The sequence below is a fragment of the Tursiops truncatus genome, chromosome 18 (genome assembly GCF_011762595.2).
Source record: "Tursiops truncatus isolate mTurTru1 chromosome 18, mTurTru1.mat.Y, whole genome shotgun sequence".
Lineage (NCBI taxonomy): Eukaryota > Metazoa > Chordata > Mammalia > Artiodactyla > Delphinidae > Tursiops > Tursiops truncatus.
In genome coordinates, this window is record NC_047051.1 from 4,730,022 (window position 1) to 4,747,572 (window position 17,551).

Consider the following 17,551-nt stretch of genomic DNA (forward strand, 5'->3'; position numbering starts at 1 on the left):
TGAGTCCTAAGAGTCCCTGCATTAGTCCATGTGGACTTAACCTCTGACTGATCTTTAATTTGCTGTACTGCGTGTCTTCTGGGTTTTGCCCACGAGGGACAGTGGATCCAAAGCATCTGACACCACTCCCACCACCTGCTCCGGCAGACGTCACTGCACGCCACCCACACCGTGAGACGCCTGCACCTCTGCAAACCCTCCGGCCATCCCCTCCGTCTCCGAGATCAAGCCAGGTCGTGCTCGGAACCCTCAGGTGGCGCCGCCAATGGACCGGTCTATGCCAAGGCTGAGATGACTGAGGTCAACGACCTTTGCCCTTGCCTCTCATGGCAATAACCTCCATCCCTAAGAACACCGCCCTGCCCCTCCCCCCAGTCTCCCAGCCTCCACTTATTGTACCTCATTTCCTTCCTCATCCTTGGGATTTTCTTCTTTTGCAACCCTTTGTCTGCTGTTCCTTCTAAGAGCTGCTTTCTGTTCTAAACTCCCCATTTCTTCAACCTTTGGCATCTTCTAACTTCCTGCTGCCACCCCTAAACCACTACACTTTCACTTGCATATAAAAACTCTCCCTCGGGCTTCCCTGGTGGCGCAGTGGTTGAGAGTCCGCCTACCGATGCAGGGGACGTGGGTTCGTGCCCCGGTCCGGGAGGATCCCACATGCCGCGGAGCGGCTGGGCCCGTGAGCCATGGCCGCTGAGCCTGCGCGTCCGGAGCCTGTGCTCCGCAACGGGAGAGGCCACAACAGTGAGAGGCCCGTGTACCGCAAAAAAAAAAAAAAAAACTCTCCCTCAATCAAGAAAGCGCATAAGATCTGGCCATCCTACCCTTAACCCTCACCCTTCTGTGGTCATGGCTAACCTCCCCTCGCCCACTAATGGCCTGACCCATGGTTTCTCCATCCACCCCGACTCCTGCCCTAACCTGCTCTGTGTCCAGGCAGCTCCTGGACGTGAATGGGGCCCCTCAAAGACCAAGAGCTTCCATCTCTCACTCACCCCTCCCCAGGTCACAAATCTAGAATCACCAACCTCAGGAGGCCCACTAAGATGAGGACTACAGGGAGATTATGCTAGAGGCAATTCGGGGTCTTGAACAAAGTGGAAACAGACTGGGGGGTCATGGAGAATACAGAGGGAGGGATGATGGGAGAGGGCCAGGAAAAAGACTTGTAACCACTGCTAAGGGCCTGGTTAGGGTGAGGGATGAATAATTCACCACAGTGGGTAGCTACATGACGGCTTAATGCCACAAGCTAGACTCACTCTTCCCTCTTAAATTATTTTAGCATACATGCATGTTTTTCAAAACAAATATTTTTGTAAAGCAGAAATATGCAAATGTTTTTATTTTTTTAAAAGATTTTTTTAAAAGATATCTTTTGGGGGGGGATGTTCCTTTAATACAGAACAATGACATCATATTCAAAGAAATACCTCAATTGACCTGAATGCTCTACAAATGAGATGCAAAGTAAATCAGAAAATACTCTATTTTGTTAAAATATTTTAAATATTATCATCCATTTTCTATAAACATAGTAAACCGAACATACCAGAACCTTGCAGAGCCTAAACTACGAGCAGCCACTGTAGTTTTAAACATCAACCAAGACCACGTAAACATCCAAACATCATCGACTAAATGGCCTCACAACAGTCCCTGTAAACTGTATTATATCTAATTTCTAAACCCTTAGCTTTCTTCTGGGTGGCCTTCTTCTCTGCAAAGCAGCATAATGGGCAAGGCGGACTTCAAACTTGCTTTGGCAAATTAAACAAATTCACTCATGCATTCACTCATCCAACAAATATCTAGTAAGCACCCCCGATGTGCCAGGAACTGGATTAAGTCCTCGGACTACAAAGGTGCATAGAAACAAATGGCTCCCGACACTGAGGAACTGACAGTCTAGCGGGAGAGACAGACAATGTCAATATTAAATAAACGTATATGAAACGTATAAGCTATCAAAGTCCTGGTACAGCTGTAACATCAATGCAAAAAAAATAAAAGAGGGAAACTGAATCACTGCCTAAAAGTAAGTTTTCTTCATAATTCAGAAATAGCTACGCTTTTCATCATACAAAATACCTTTCATGCTCTTTTGGAGAAAAAGGATTAATGAATATAAGAAATTATTTACTAAAATCTATTTCATAGCTGTTATTTGTGAACAAGTAGTTATTTCCTCGCTTGAGGAGGACGAATACTTGAATATGTGTTTATATTTTTGTGTCTGTGTCTCTGCATAGCACCTGCAATGCTGCTGTGCACATACAGGTTCCCGGAGAAGCAGCACCCTTCCTCCTGCATTCACTGCTGTATCCCCCGCACTCAGAACAGTACTGCCGCACATTAGACGTGCCTGACATTTCTCGAGTGAATGAATGAAGGAACAGACAACAGGGGTTGGAACAGCTCAGACGACATGAGAAGAATAAACTTGGCCCCAAACAACCACGTGAATAATGCACTTTGCCTCGAGCCAGCTGGTCTGACTTCAAGTCCTCCTTAGATGATCCAGCTGCGTCAACTCAGTTGGTTAGGTCACAAACCTGTGTGTTAACTCTTCTAAACAAGGGAGAGCTGACAGGAGTCAATGGTCATAAGCGGACGGCTTCGTCTCCTACCTCCACGACTGCAGGGGTCTCCCGGCCAGTCGCCATGCTTCTCCTCGCGCTGCCCATGGGCGCCCCTTCCTGCCGCCAGGCCCCCGGCGGCCAGGGGACCTTCTGATGCAGAGCGGAGCCCTCCAGGGGCCTCCCGTGGCCTTTTCACAATAAACCGGGAGCTGCCTGGCCCTTCCTTCTCTCTGACTTGACCTTCATCTCACTCCTCTCTACCTGCAGTAATTTTCTTGCTGTCCTTCAAGCACTCAGGGCAAGTGCAGTTTCTGTCCTACCTGCTTGAAACAACCCTGCTTCTGATCTTCAAATGACTTGTCTCTCACTTCACATCTCTGCTCTCACACCACTTATCAACTCCCTCATCCTCTACCACCTTGCCCTGCTTACTTTTATTTGTAGCAATGACACATTATCTTACGTAACTGTTTGTCTGTCTTTCTCGCTAGAATGTCAGCCCCATGAGGGCAGAGGTCTGTCTTATTTCATTATCCCTAATTCCTGCACAGTGCCTGGAACACAGTAAAGACTAAGCTTTTAATCATTAATGCAATGCAAATATCCCCGTCATCAGAGACAACATACATATGGAGCACCTGTTGTCACACCACGTGCAGGAGCACAGTGCTATAGTGTCTTCTGCTGTGAATAGGTAACATAAATGAAAATTTTAAAAACAAAAATCCATTACTGAAATTAAAATAGATTCTTTCCAAGGGATATCTAAATGATTAGTAATATAAAGCAATAGCGGTTAAAACAATATAGAGCTAACATCCACTGGGAATACAGAATGGGAAGTTTTTAACATAACATGGAAGGAGACTGATTTAAGAACACTCCAGAAAATACATTCTAAGATGGCGGTGTGGGAAGATGCCGAGTTAGCGTCTCCCAACTAGGGTGCCTGCCAGCCACTTGTGGGGACCTTGACGCCCAAGGAGACGAGAGGAACCCCCAAGTGAACAGGTAGGACGTGGGGGGACTGAAGCGGGAGGAGAAGTGGAAGCCAGACAGGATCGGCGCCCCTGAGGCCGGGGAGATCAGGAGAGGCAGGCGGAAAGGGCCCTTCGGGAGGAGTGGGAGAGGAACAGAGGGCAATGGCCTGGCCCACTTGCGCCGGGAAGCCTGCTAAGCGCCCAGGCTGGTACCCCCGCTCCAAAGCCCCCTCCAGGCCTCGTGGGCCAGGAGGGAGGCTGGGGAGAGCAGGAGAGGCAGATGGGAGGGACCCTCCCGGAGGAGAGGGAGAGGAGCGCAGGGCGTGTGCCCTGCCCACTCAGCCCGGGGAGCCTGCTGGGCTCCCAGGCCGCTCCTCTGCCCTCCAGGGCCCACCCCTCTCCCTGGCCCCGGGGGCATAGGAGGGAGGCCGAGGGGAGAACAGGAAAGGCAGGTGGGAGGAGCAGGAGAGGAGAGTAGGGCGTTTGCCCAGCCCACTAGAGCCCAGGAAGCCTGCTGGGCTCCCAGGTGAGGTCTCTGGCCCTCTGAGACCAGGGGTGGGGGGCACGCCTGGGCCCCTTCTGTTCCTTCAGCCTAAGCCCCACCCCCCACAGCCCCAGGGCCTTTTCCAGTCCTGTGGTTCCTAAGAATAGGCCCCGCCCACTACCCAAACCTCGCCCTTGCTTAGGCCCCGCCCTCCACAGCCAAGGCCTTTTCCCCCTCTTTTTTCTCCCTTTCTTTCTTTTCTTTTCCTTCTCCCTCCTCCTCTTTTTCTATTATTGTGGTACTGATGTACTCTCCGGTTGTTGATTCATCTATATTTTTATTTTTATAGTCTTTCTAGCATATCTGTTAGTTTCCTACTCTAATTTTACTTTTTACTTTGTTATTGTTCTCTTTTTTTTTTTTTGCCACCCCACGTGGCTTGCAGGATCTTGGTTCACGAGCAGGGGATCTGGCTGAAGCTCCTGCGGTGGGAGCTCTGTGTCGAAACCACTGGACTAACAGAGAACCTCAGACCCCAGGGAATATTCACTGGATTGAGGTCTCACAAAGGTCCTCAGCTGAGCACCAAGACCCAGCTCTACCCAACAGCCTACAAACTCCAGTGTTGGAAACCTCAGGCCAAACAACCAGTAAGACAGGAACACAATGCCACTCATTAAAAAAAAAAAAAAAAAAATGAGATGACAAAAAATATGTCAAAGGTGAAGGATCAAGGTAAAAACCTATAAGACCAAATAAATGAAGAGGAAATAGGCAATCTACCTGAAAAAGAATTCAGAGTAATGATAGTAAAGATGATCCAGAACCTCAGAAATAGAATGGAGGCACGAATTGAGAAAATACAAGAAACGTTTAACAAAGATCTAGAAGAACTAAAGAACAAACAAACAGCGATGAACAACACAGTAACTGAAATGAAAAATACAGTAGAAGGAATCAATAGCAGAACAACTGAGGCAGAAGAATGGATAAGCGACCTGGAAGACACAATGCTGGAATTCACTGCTGTGGAACAGAGTAAAGAGAAAAGAATGAAAAGAAATGAAGACAGCCTAAGACACCCCTGGGACAACACTAAACACACCGACATTCAAATCATAGGGGTCCCAGAAGAGAAAAAGAAAGGGTCTGAGAAAATATGAGAAGACATTACAGTCCAAAACTTCCCTAACATGGGAAAGGAAACAGTCACCCAAGTCCAGGAAGCACAGAGAGTCTCATAAAGGATAAACCCTAGGAAAAACACACCAAGACACATACTCATCAAAATAACAAAAAATAAATTCAAAGAAAAAATATTAAAAGCAGCAAGGGAAAAACAAAAAATAACATGCAAAGGAATCCCCATAAGGTTATCAGCTGATTTTTCAGCAGAAATTCTACAGGCCAGAAGGGAGTGGCAGGATATACTTAAAGCGAGGAAAGAGAAAAACCTACAACCAAAATTGCTCTACCCAGCAAGGATCTCATTCACATTCAGAGAAATCAAAAGCTTTTCAGACAAGCAAAAGCTAACAGAATTCAGCACCACCAAACCAGCTTTACAACAAATGCTAAAGAAACATCTCCAGGCAGGAAACACAAGAGAAGAAAAAGACCCACAAAAACAAACCCAAAATAATTAAGAAAATGGTAATAGGAACATACATATCGATAATAACCTTGAATGTAAGTGGATTAAATGCCCCAACCAAAAGACACAGACTGACTGAATGGATACAAAAACAAGACCCATATATATGCTGTCTACAAGAGACCTACTTCAGACCTACGGACACATACAGACTGAAAAGTGAAGGGATGGAAAAAGATATTCCATGCACATGGAAATCAAAAGAAAGCTGGAGTAGCAATACTTGTATCAGATAAAATAGACTTTAAAATAAAGACTATTACAAGAGATAAGGAGGGACACCACATAATGATCAAAGGATCAATCCAAGAAGAAGATATAACAATTATAAATGTTTATGCCCCAACATAGGAGCACCTCAACACATAAGGCAAATGCTAACAACCATGAAAGGAGAAATCGACAGTAACACAATAACAGTAGGGTCCTTTAACACGCCACTTACACCAGTAGACAGATCATCCAACAGAAAATAAATAAGGAAATACAAGCTTTAAATGACACAACAGACCAGATAGATTTAATTGATATCTATATAACATTCCACCCAAAAGTGGTAGAATACACTTTCTTTTCAAGTGCACATGGAACATTCTCCAGAATAGATCACATCTTGGGTCACAAATCAAGCCTCAGAAAATTTAAGAAAGTTGAAATCGTATCAAGCATCTTTTCTGACCACAATGCTATGAGACTGGAAATCAATTACAGGAAAAAAAAGTGTAAGAAACACAAATACACAGAAGCTAAACAGTGCGCTACTAAATAACCAAGAGATCACTGAAGAAATCAAAGAAGAGATTAAAAAATACATAGAAACAAATGACAACAAAAACACTACGACCCAAAACCTATGGGATGCAGCAAAAGCAGTTCTAACAGGAAAGTTTATAGCAATTCAATCTCACCTCAAGAAACAAGAAAAATCTCAAGTAAACAATCTAACCCTACAGACTTAAAACAACTAGAGAAAGAACAAAGAAAACCCAAAGTCAGTAGAAGGAAAGAAATCATAAAAATCAGAGCAGAAATAAATGAAATAGAAATTAAGAAAACATCAATAAAACTAAAAGCTGGTTCTTTGAGAAGATAAACAATACTGATAAACCCTAGCCAGACTCATCAAGAAAAAACAGGAGAGGACACAAATCAATAAAATTAGAAATGAAAAAGGAGAAATTACAACTGACACTGCAGGAATTACAAAGGATTATAAGAGACTACTACAAACAACTATATGCCAATAAAATGTACAACCACAAAGAAATGGACAAATTCTTGGAAAGGTACAATTTTCCAAGACTGAACCAGGAAGAATTAGAAATAATAAACAGATCTATCACAAGTAGTGAAATTGAAACCATAACTAAAAATCTTCCAACAAACAAAAGTCCAGGACCAGATGGCTTCACAGGTGAATTCTATCAAACATTTAGAGAATAGCTAACACCCATCCTTCTCAAACTCTTCCAAAAAGTTGCAGAGGGAGAAACACTCCCAAATTCATTCTATGAAACCACCATCACCCTGATACCAAAACCAGAAACAGGTATCACAAAAAAAGAAAATTAAAGACCAATATCACTGATGAACAGATGCAAAAATCCTGAACAAAATACTAGCAAACAGAATCCAACACACATTAAAAGGATCATACACCATGATCAAGTGGGATTTATCCCAGGGATGCAAGGATTCTCCAATATACGCAAATCAATCAATGGGATACACCACATTAGCAAATTAAGGAATAAAAATCATATGATCATCTCAGTCGATGCAGAAAAAGCTTTTGACAAAATTTAATACCGATCTATGATAAAAACTCTCCAGAAAATGGGCATAGAGGGAACCTACCTCAACATAATAAAGGCCATATATGACAAACCCACAGCAAGCATCATACTCAATGGTAAAAAACTGAAAGCATTTCCATTAAGATCAGGAGAAGACAAGGATGTCAACTCTCGCCACTCTTACCCAACATAGTTTTGGAAGTCCTAGCCACAGCAATCAGAGAAGAAAAAGAAATAAAAGGAATACAAATTGGAAAAGAAGAAGTAAAACTGTCTCTGTTTGCAGATGACATGATATTATATATAGAAAATCCAAAGATGCCACCAGAAAACTGCTAGAACTAATCAATGAATTTGGTAAGCTTGCAGGATACAAAATTAATGCACAGAAATCTCTGGCATTCCTGTACACCAACAACGAAAAATCAGAAAGAGAAATTAAGGAAACGCTCCCATTTACCATTGCAACAAAAGGAATAAAATACCTAGGAATAAACCTGCCTAAGGAGGCAAAAGACTTGTACTCAGAAGACTATAAAATATAAAACACTGATGAAAGAAATCAAAGATAACATAAACACATGGAGAAATATACCATGTTCTTGGATTGGAAGAATCAATATTGTGAAAATGACTATACTACCCAAAGCAATCTACAGATTCAATACAATCCCTATCAAACTACCAATGGCATTCTTCACAGAATTAGAACAAAAAATTTTACAATTCGTATGGAAACACAAAAGACCCCAAATAGCCAAAGCAATCTTGAGAAAGAAAAACGGAGTTGGAGGAATCAGGCTCCCCTACTTCAAATTATACTACAAAGCTACAGTAATCAAGACAGTATGGTACTGGCACAAAAACAAATGTACATCAACAGTACAGGATAGAATGCCCAGAGATAAACCCACACACATATGGGCACCTAATTTATGACAAAGGAGGCAAGAACATACAATGGAGAAAAGGCAGCCTCTTCAGTAAGTGGTGCTGGGAAAACTGGACAGCTACATGGAAAAGAATGAAATTAGAACACTCCCTAACACCATACACAAAAATAAACCCAAAATGGATTAAAGACCTAAATGTAAGGCCAGACACTATAAAACTCTTAGAGGAAAACATAGGAAAAACACTGTTTGACATAAACCACAGCAATATCTTTTTTGACCCACCTCCTACAGTAAAGGAAATAAAAACAAAAATAAACACATGGGACTTAATTAAACTTAAAAGCTTTTTCACAGCAAAGGAAACCATAAACAAGACAAAAAGACAACCCTCAGGATAGGAGAATATATTTGCAAATAAAACAACAAAGGATTAATTTCCAAAATATACAAACAGCTCATGGAGCTCAATATCAAAAAAACAAACAATTCAATTAAAAAATTGGTGGAAGACCTAAATAGACATTTCACCAAAGAACACATACAGATGGCCAAGAGGCACATGAAAAAATGCTCAACATCACTAATTATTAGGAAAATGCAAATCAAAACTACAATGAGGGGCTTCCCTGGTGGCGCAGTGGTTGAGAGTCCGCCTGCCGATGCAGGGGACACGGGTTCGTGCCCCGGTCCGGGAAGATCCCACATGCCGCAGAGCGGCTGGGCCCGTGAGCCATGGCCGCTGAGCCTGCGCTCCGCAATGGGAGAGGCCACAACAGTGAGAGGCCCGCGTACCGGTGAAAAGAAAAAAAAAAAAAAAGAGTAGTAACCTAGAGCCATATTATTTCAGCACCTTCATATGTTTTAGGGAACGAGATATGACCCATGCTCATCTCAATTCATGTGATAATGAACAGTGTCAGCTGACTTAAGGGCAGGCCTCCCCACTGATGTGTTTAAAAACCAACACTAAAGGCTTCTCAGGTCATATTTCTGTGCGCATCATTGTATTTAATAGAGAACAAATCTAACGAAAAACGCTACTCAATTTTATTTCTGCAATGATTGAAATGCCTACATCCAAACAAACGAACAAACAAGCAGCATTCTACATGTTTCTTGAGTCCATCTGAACCTTCTGAGGTAGCACACCACACTGGACAGAACACTGGGCCCAGATGTCAGGAAGAAGTGTGGGGCTTGACAGGTGCCCTTAACGTCTCTGAGAGCCAGTGACATCACGTAAAGTGAGGAAGTAATGTCTAACTTATGCACTTGCTATGAAAATTAAATGAAAAATATTTTAAGAGAGAAAAGAGAAGTGGGATGCAATCAGTAACTATTTTTAAAAGTGGGGTGGGGACAGGAGGTAAAGTTAAAACTACCTACCCTAAGCCAGAAAGTTTACTTTATTGTGTTAGGTCTTTCCTTTCCCTGGGGTGTGACTTCTGGCAAGTCTTTTAGCTTCTGTTTTTTTCATGGCTAAAATGGGGTAAATAACATGCTCTCTCATCAGGTTATCGTAAGGATCAAATGAGTTAACATACATGAAAGCATTATGAGAACAACAAATGAACAATAAGTGAAAGAAAAACACCCCAAAACCCCACAACTCTTCTTGATAGAAAAGCCAAGCAGGCAAAAAAGAGAAATTATGATTTCTCATTTCCTGGCACACAGAATTTGATCTTTGTACAACATACTTCAAACAGCAATCACACCTCACAGTAATCACTGTGTGACTGTCTCGTCACTAAACTGGCACTGCATTAGAGACAGGAATATCACCGCTGGCTTTTCAGCAGCTAACGCATCATCAGCTGATGCTTGTTGCACCTGATCTTCCTGTTAAATAAGCAATACATTAAGAAGTAGACGAGGGCTTCCTTAGTGGCACAGTGGTTGAGAGTCCGCCTGCCGATGCAGGGGACACGGGTTCGTGCCCCGGTCCGGGAAGATCCCACATGCCGCGGAGCGGCTGGGCCCGGGAGCCATGGCCGCTGAGCCTGCGCGTCCGGAGCCTGTGCTCCACAACGGGAGAGGCCGCAACAGTGAGAGGCCCGCGTACCGCAAAAAAAAAAGAAGTAGAAGAATTACCATTTTCTTTCCGTAATCTTGTTATGAACTTCTTAGGAGGTATGACTCCAACCTTTTTCTTCTGGGTAGCGATGCTGTGGAAGAGGTCTGCTAAGCACGTCAGAAGACTCTCCTTCTTCCTAGGTTGACTCTTGTACGCGAGAACTTTTTCCCGAAATGGACGACAAAAATAAAGTGCTTGAAGAACTGAATTGCAGTAGCAAGTATTCCCAAACTAGAATAGAAAAAAACATTTTTGTTAAATTTGAGGCAACACAGTTTTCAGAGAAAGAATGTCTATGCCTAAAGCTGAGAGAAGAGAAAGACAAGATAGGGAATTGATGATCCTCATAACTTAAAAGGTATCTGAGAGCACAAGTAACTGTCCTGATTGCAAACCACCCAATTCTAACATTAAATGGATGCTCCTGGCATCAGTTTCAGGTTAAAACGGAAGAAAAATACATGCAATAAATCTGGCCTTTATTAAAACTGAGTTAAAGAACTACATAGTTTAAATAGTGAGATTAGTTAAGGTTTAGGCTTCTGGCGAATTCCTTTTCCAATTCCCATTGTTATGATAGTACTGGTTGTATACAAAGCATTTTCTATACTGTACGTGTAAAAATGTAACTCTCAAAAATTCTTTAAAAAAAACGTAAGAGTGAGGTTTACTATCAGGTTCTTCAGTGCCATCCAAAAAATAAACAAAAACAAAAAATAAGAAAAAACAAGATACTCTGAAATATTAGATGAAAAAGTCATCAACGTGACAGCCTAACAACCACTGAAATGCCGAAATGCCAGGTCACATTATTCTCCATCCGTCAGAAGGACGTGGACTCGGCTCCAGAGTTGAACCCTGAACTGCAGCCCCACCTCTCACTGGTCACGTGGCCTGGAGCAGGTGACTGATCACTCAGCCTCAGTTTCCTTCTCTTTAATAGCAGGGGAGAAAGTCATCCTACTTTACAGAGAAAATAACACAGGGTTTAATAAATATTTTTCGCCTTCTTTTTTCCTTCCTATTAATAGACACTGACTCCCGAAGCTGGCTAATAAAACCCCTAGAAGTCCATCACTGAGGAGCTGGGGAGTAAACAAGGGATGAGGACAGTTCTCAGAGAACTGCCACGGGGCGGGGTCAGGCATACAGTAACCAGAAACAGGCAAGTGGAGAGAATGCTGAAGAACGGGCACTCTTCAATTATGTCCATAAATACATGCACACGTTTGCTTATATTTTAAAACTAGGAAGAATATATCAAAAGCTAATAAAAATGGTTATATAGAGAGAGAAAGGGAAAAGAGTAAGAGCAATGAAAGTGAGACTGCTGTACACGTACACGGTTATAAAAAGTTTACCTTGTAACCATACTTTTAAAAACTAAATTAAAATGAAAAAGACAGAATAAATTCCTAAAATTGAAAATAAATAGAAATAAATCAGACCTAAACGTGTACCAAGTTGGTGGTAGAACTACGTAAAGAAAAGAGTGAGGGCTTCCCTGGTGGTGCAGTGGTTAAAAATCTGCCTGCCAATGCAGGGGACACGGGTTCGAGCCCTGGTCCGGGAAGATCCCACACACTGTAGAGCAACTAAGCCTGTGTGCCACAACTAGAGCCCACGAGCCGCAACTACTGAAGCCCATGCGCTTAGAGCCCGTGCTCCGCAACAAGAGAAGCCACCGCAATGAGAAGACAGCACCACAAGGAAGAGTAGCCCCCACTCGCCACAACTAGAGAAAGCCCGTGCACAGCAAAAAAACCCCAACACAACCAAATAAATTTTAAAATAAATATATAAATAAAGCTTTTAAAAAAAAGAAAAGAATGACTTCAAATAACTTTAAAACACAGGATTTTTACTATCCATGCCTACTGAACTACAGTCTAAGAACAAAAAGAACAAAGAAGTCTTAAAACAGCAATCAGTAGTCACACTGTTAGAATTAACCCATTGATATTGCTATTTTGAAACCACTAAAGATATACTGTAAGACAAAGCAAGGAAGGAATTATGTTAATATCCCCTAGGAATCAAAAAAAATGTTTTTAAATTTATTTTTGGCTGTGTTAGGTCTTCTTTGCTGCGCACAGGCTTTCTTCAGTTGTGGCGAGCAGGGGCTACTCTTCGCTGGGGTGCGTGGGTTTCTCACTGTGGTGGCTTCCCTTGTTGGCGGAGCACGGGCTCCAGGCGCGTGGGCTTCAGCAGTTGTGGTGCATGGGCTCAGTAGTTGTGGCATGCGGGCTCTAGAGCGCAGGCTCAGTAGTTGTGGTGCATGGGCTTAGTTGCTCTGCAGCACGTGGGCTCTTCCTGGACCAGGGCTCAAACCCACGTCTCCTGCTTTGGCAGGCAGATTCGTAACCACTGCGCCATCAGAGAAGCCCGTAATCAAATTTTTTAACGTAAAGGAAAAAAGATACAATAGTAAAAATCAGAAGAGTAAAAGCCCTTTAAAGTTAAATTGGAATTAGAACTAGCAGTATAAACTCATGCCTCTTTGTAAATCTTAAAGTGTGTGTGTGTGTTTGCGTTCTCAGGTTCTGTCCACTGAAAAGGCCTCCACATCAATAAATTTCCCCTGAATCCAGACTGTGGCCTCTAAAAACCCTTTTCCCACAAAAAGGAACGAGGACGACTTACAGATACGGCTATACAACGTAATGGACGGAAATGTACAATGTACAAGATTAGCCTGGAATATCTTTTCGTGTGGCTTGAAGAGCCAACTTTCATCAAAAAGAATCACTGCAATGGATTAAAAAGCACATCAACTACACAAATATCTATGTGGTTTATTAGTCTCCAGTGGAAGTTGTAAACAAGAATATAAAAAAGCAAAGCATCAAAGTTCTACCCCACCTTTCTCATAAAAACCATATTTCAGAGGGCATTAAAGTTATTGTTTAGAGAATAATTCTGGCTAATAAATCCAGAAGAAATCATTGTAAATAATGGATTGGGTGATAATTATCCCTGGATACCTAAAACATTTGGTTAAAGGTTGGTGGGGAACTTTAAAATGGGGGGCTCAGACCTGAACGCCCAATGCATTCCAGCATCATTCAAAATGAACAGCCCAAACTTTACATCCCGTGATGTGGTGCACCAAGAAATATGTAGCAATTCCTATAAAGTATTCTTGCCTTAAAAAACAAAATCAAATGCCTAAACTTTAACCACGTGTCTAGATTGAACTACCAATTTACAAGATACTCAGGGAACAGAGGAAGAAGTTAAATACCCCAAAAAAGGAACAGGACAACGGACTCAGCGAAGATTTACAACTTCTATGTTCACATTGCCAGTCGGAGCCAAGAACTGATTTCGTAAAGACAGATGTGTTTACAGGCTTTCCAGAGGAATGCTAAAAGTATATGACAATGATGCACAGATATCACTGATCATGAATACAACCATGGATATCCTTCAATAAAGCCTATCCAGGGGCTAAGTACACCTGCAGTACAATCTCCAATACGACTAAGATTATCTTACCAATTAATCAGTATTAATTAGTCTGAAAAATACTAGTAATTGTACAACAGTCTAATGACTCCAATGACCAACAAACTATGGCTTTGTAAACTGAACAGAAGATACAATCCCCATAATTTGGACATTTTATTAAAGAATAAACAACAGGGAACTCTAACAACTTCCACAGAGCAGGTAGATAAACAAAAGACAGCAGCTCACAGTATATTAGAAACAATTATGATGATGAAGCTTTTGACCCACTAATAAAAAAGCAAATAAAATAAGCTAAGGAACTGGCATGTGGAGACTGCTGAAGTCCGCCTCCTGCTAATCTTCTGACTACAAGCAATAGGTAACATTACAACCAACCTTGGAGGCTTTCTACTATGGCCTTCTTTACTTACCTTCATCAACCCCATTAAAGAAAAAGTAAAGGTTGAAACTACTACTATTTCTCCAGAATAAACTAACTTTCAATCTTATTCATAACTTTGAAGCTTTTCCTTCAATTTCCCTGATTTTTAGTAGTGACTTTCACTGAAGTTCCTGAAACCTAAAAACACATCCTTCAAGTATATAGCTTTCATGCAAAAGACTGTCTGGGATGATTTCCTCTGCACTCTTGCTTCTGAATAGGATTGAAACCTACCCTGTGCTTTTTCAGCTGGTTCTGAAGATCAAAGGCATGACCAGGTTTAAAATCAGGGGAAACAAGTATTAAAGGTCTCATCACTGACTTCTCAATTGTTTATTGAACACAGTGACCTATCCCTGCTTTCTCTGAGTCTTGGGAAAAAAAAAAAAAAAGATTTCTCATATCCCCATCAATAAGATCATTTTGAGCACATATCCCTAATACATGCATATTTGTTTAGAAATAATATATGTACTACATTATGTACACTAAAAATGTAACAAATGTGATTAAGATGAACATTCCAAATTATTATACTAATTTTTTATTTTCACTAAAAATTATTAAGTAAGAGCGATGAGACTTAGTATGCTTTTTTGTAAACTATGGGCTATAGATTTTAATAGAGCGATTTGACAGTTCAGTTACTTGGCTATGTAGTTCTAAGGGATATCAAAGTTGAAAAAGGTATCTCCGTAGAGATACATACATAAGACCAAGTGGAAAAGACTCTCTCCTTGACAGCCTTTACTTTCTAAACTATGGTATTAGATAGTCGATCCTATCTATCAAATTTGTTTGAATTCATTTAAGTAATTATCTGTCTTGACAGCAGCAAAGCCTGGCCACTGAGCACACAGGATCTGAAACCAAGCTATCTAGGTTCAAGTCTGGTTCTGCTACCCGACCCTAGGAAATTACCAAGCCACTCTCTCTTCCTCGGTTTCCTCATCTGTACATGACATTTATAACAGCGCCCACCTCTACAACCTTGCAAAGAATTAAATGAATGATCTGCGTGAAGCACTTACCATGGTTCAGAATACCTCATCACTACACGGTTATTTTTGAAACAACCTTTTTGAGCCATCTGTCCCTTTTGAAAAATTAGCTTAGCTGAAATAGATTAAATCCTGTAATCCCTAAGTCTCCACTTGAATCATAATAGATTGCAACAGCACAAATGAATAAGAGGGGTGATACTGTTAGCCTTTGGTACTATGCAACTTGCAGTGACATAGGAACACTACACACATGGACAGAGTAGTATGGGTGCCAGTGTCAACCAATTATTAAGAATTAGTAAAGCTTAACCTATATCTTTCCTTTTTAGATAAAAATAAACACTAGAAATGCTCATACTTTGGTCCCCAATGAATCATCTTACATATTTCATTTGGAAACTACTGGTTTTAATCACGATTATGTCAACAGTATTACCTTTAAAAAATGTTTTTAAATGTTTAAGTGCCCCACGGTCCTCCATGCTGGCTGGCGACAGTGCCATCCTGTGAACACTCTCCCTTCTACGGGAAGGCCCTCCTCCCCCGACCACAATCTGTTCAGGTGGCCCTGTTTTACATAGCTCTAGACCCCACGTGCCCCTACCCACCCCCCCGCTCTGCAGCCAGGTGAACCTAATCCAGATTCCCATGGACATCTGTTCCTCCCCCTCCCTTGCCCCCCTGCCCCAGGCTTCCTCACGGGAACCCACTTCTCTGTGCAAGCTCTGGACTGTCAGTCACAAGCTCTTTTGTAGACCCCGCAACAGGGTCGGGCACTGGATCCAATCTGGCCAGAGGCCTTGGGGCAGAGTTCTTTGGTCAGGTTTGATATGGACGGTCTGGGATCTCTGATGATATAAGATGGCCATCAGGTGGAGAGAAGCTAAAGGAAAAGGAAACCAATGCAAAAGAAAACAGAACCAAGAGACACAGGCCTAATCAACTTTACAACCTACAAGACCTTCCATTTTTATTTCTCACTCTCCTCCATAATGGCCCCTGTTCCCTGCATTCAGAGTTCCAACTAGTGACTACTAGCAATTCAGGTTAAAAAGACTTTTATAACGGTCTAGCCCCACAAACCTACTTGTGTTTGGGAACCTATTGTGTTAGAAAATTAAAATAAAATCATATAATGAGATGATTTTTAAAAGGCTATTAAAAATGGAGACACTGGGCTTCACTGCTGGCGCCGTGGTTGGGAATCCGCCTGCCAATGCAGGGGACAAGGGTTCGATCCCTGGTCCGGGAAGATCCCACATGCCGCAGAGCAACTAAGCCCGTGCGCCACAACTACTGAGCCTGTGCTCTACTAGAGCCCGTGAGCCATAACTACTGAAGCCCACGCGCCTGGAGCCCGTGCTCCGCAACAAGAGAACCCACTGCGGTGAGAGGCCCGGGCACCACAACGAAGAGCAGCCCCCGCTCGCCACAACTGGAGAAAGCCCGCGTGCAGCAACGAAGACCCAGTGCAGCCAAAATAATAATAATAATAAAATTTTTTAAAAATGGAGAGACTGCACAGAAAGTAGGAAAGAGATACTACTAGTCTAAATCACTACTATCAACTTTACTAAAATAAGTACTCATTAGCTACAAGACAAAGGAAAAAGGCAATCTGGTTTATCAGATTAAACAATTTGCTTTCAAAGAATCTAGCTGACTATAAACAGCAGACAGTAAGGTGGGTATTTCACAGCAAGAGAAAAGCTTCCCCAGGCTCCTCTCCCTCCTCAAGGCGGCTTCTGCACCCCGAGCCACACAAGTATTTCCCCTCTCCTAACATCCTGTACCATCAGAGATACTAAGTATTCACAAGAGTTAACCCAACAGGAAATCCCCACTCTATGTATTATGCAAATCACAGTGATGGCATCAGAGTTACCATTAAGAGTAAACGGCCATAAAAGCTATCCTTTGTGAAAATATTCCTCCAAGATAAAAACATCTACAACTGAAAATAATGGAAAACAGACGGTTATTGACAAAGTGAAGAGTAACCACTCTGCATTTTCTGGTAGATTAATTAACTGTGGGGTTTGGGGGTTTTTTTTTCCCCTTCTCTCCATAAAAAAAAGAAAAAAAGTCTAATTTTCTAACTGCCCAAATACACACACTATTTCCCAAAAGCAAGTGCTATTGAGTGATTCTACCACTTACCGGTCGGTCGCAAAAAGGGA

General features: G+C 42.1%; 1 protein-coding gene across 2 annotated transcripts in view; it reads right to left on the reverse strand.

Moving 5' to 3' along the window:
• Window positions 1–17,551, reverse strand: part of USP12 (ubiquitin specific peptidase 12) — a 77,775-nt gene that overhangs the window by 20,815 nt on the left and 39,409 nt on the right. For both annotated transcript variants that reach the window (XM_019936842.3, XM_073794989.1), the window contains exon 3: window positions 10,490–10,703. In XM_019936842.3, the coding sequence (XP_019792401.1) occupies window positions 10,490–10,703 (214 nt within the window). The remainder of the gene's footprint in view (window positions 1–10,489; window positions 10,704–17,551) is intronic.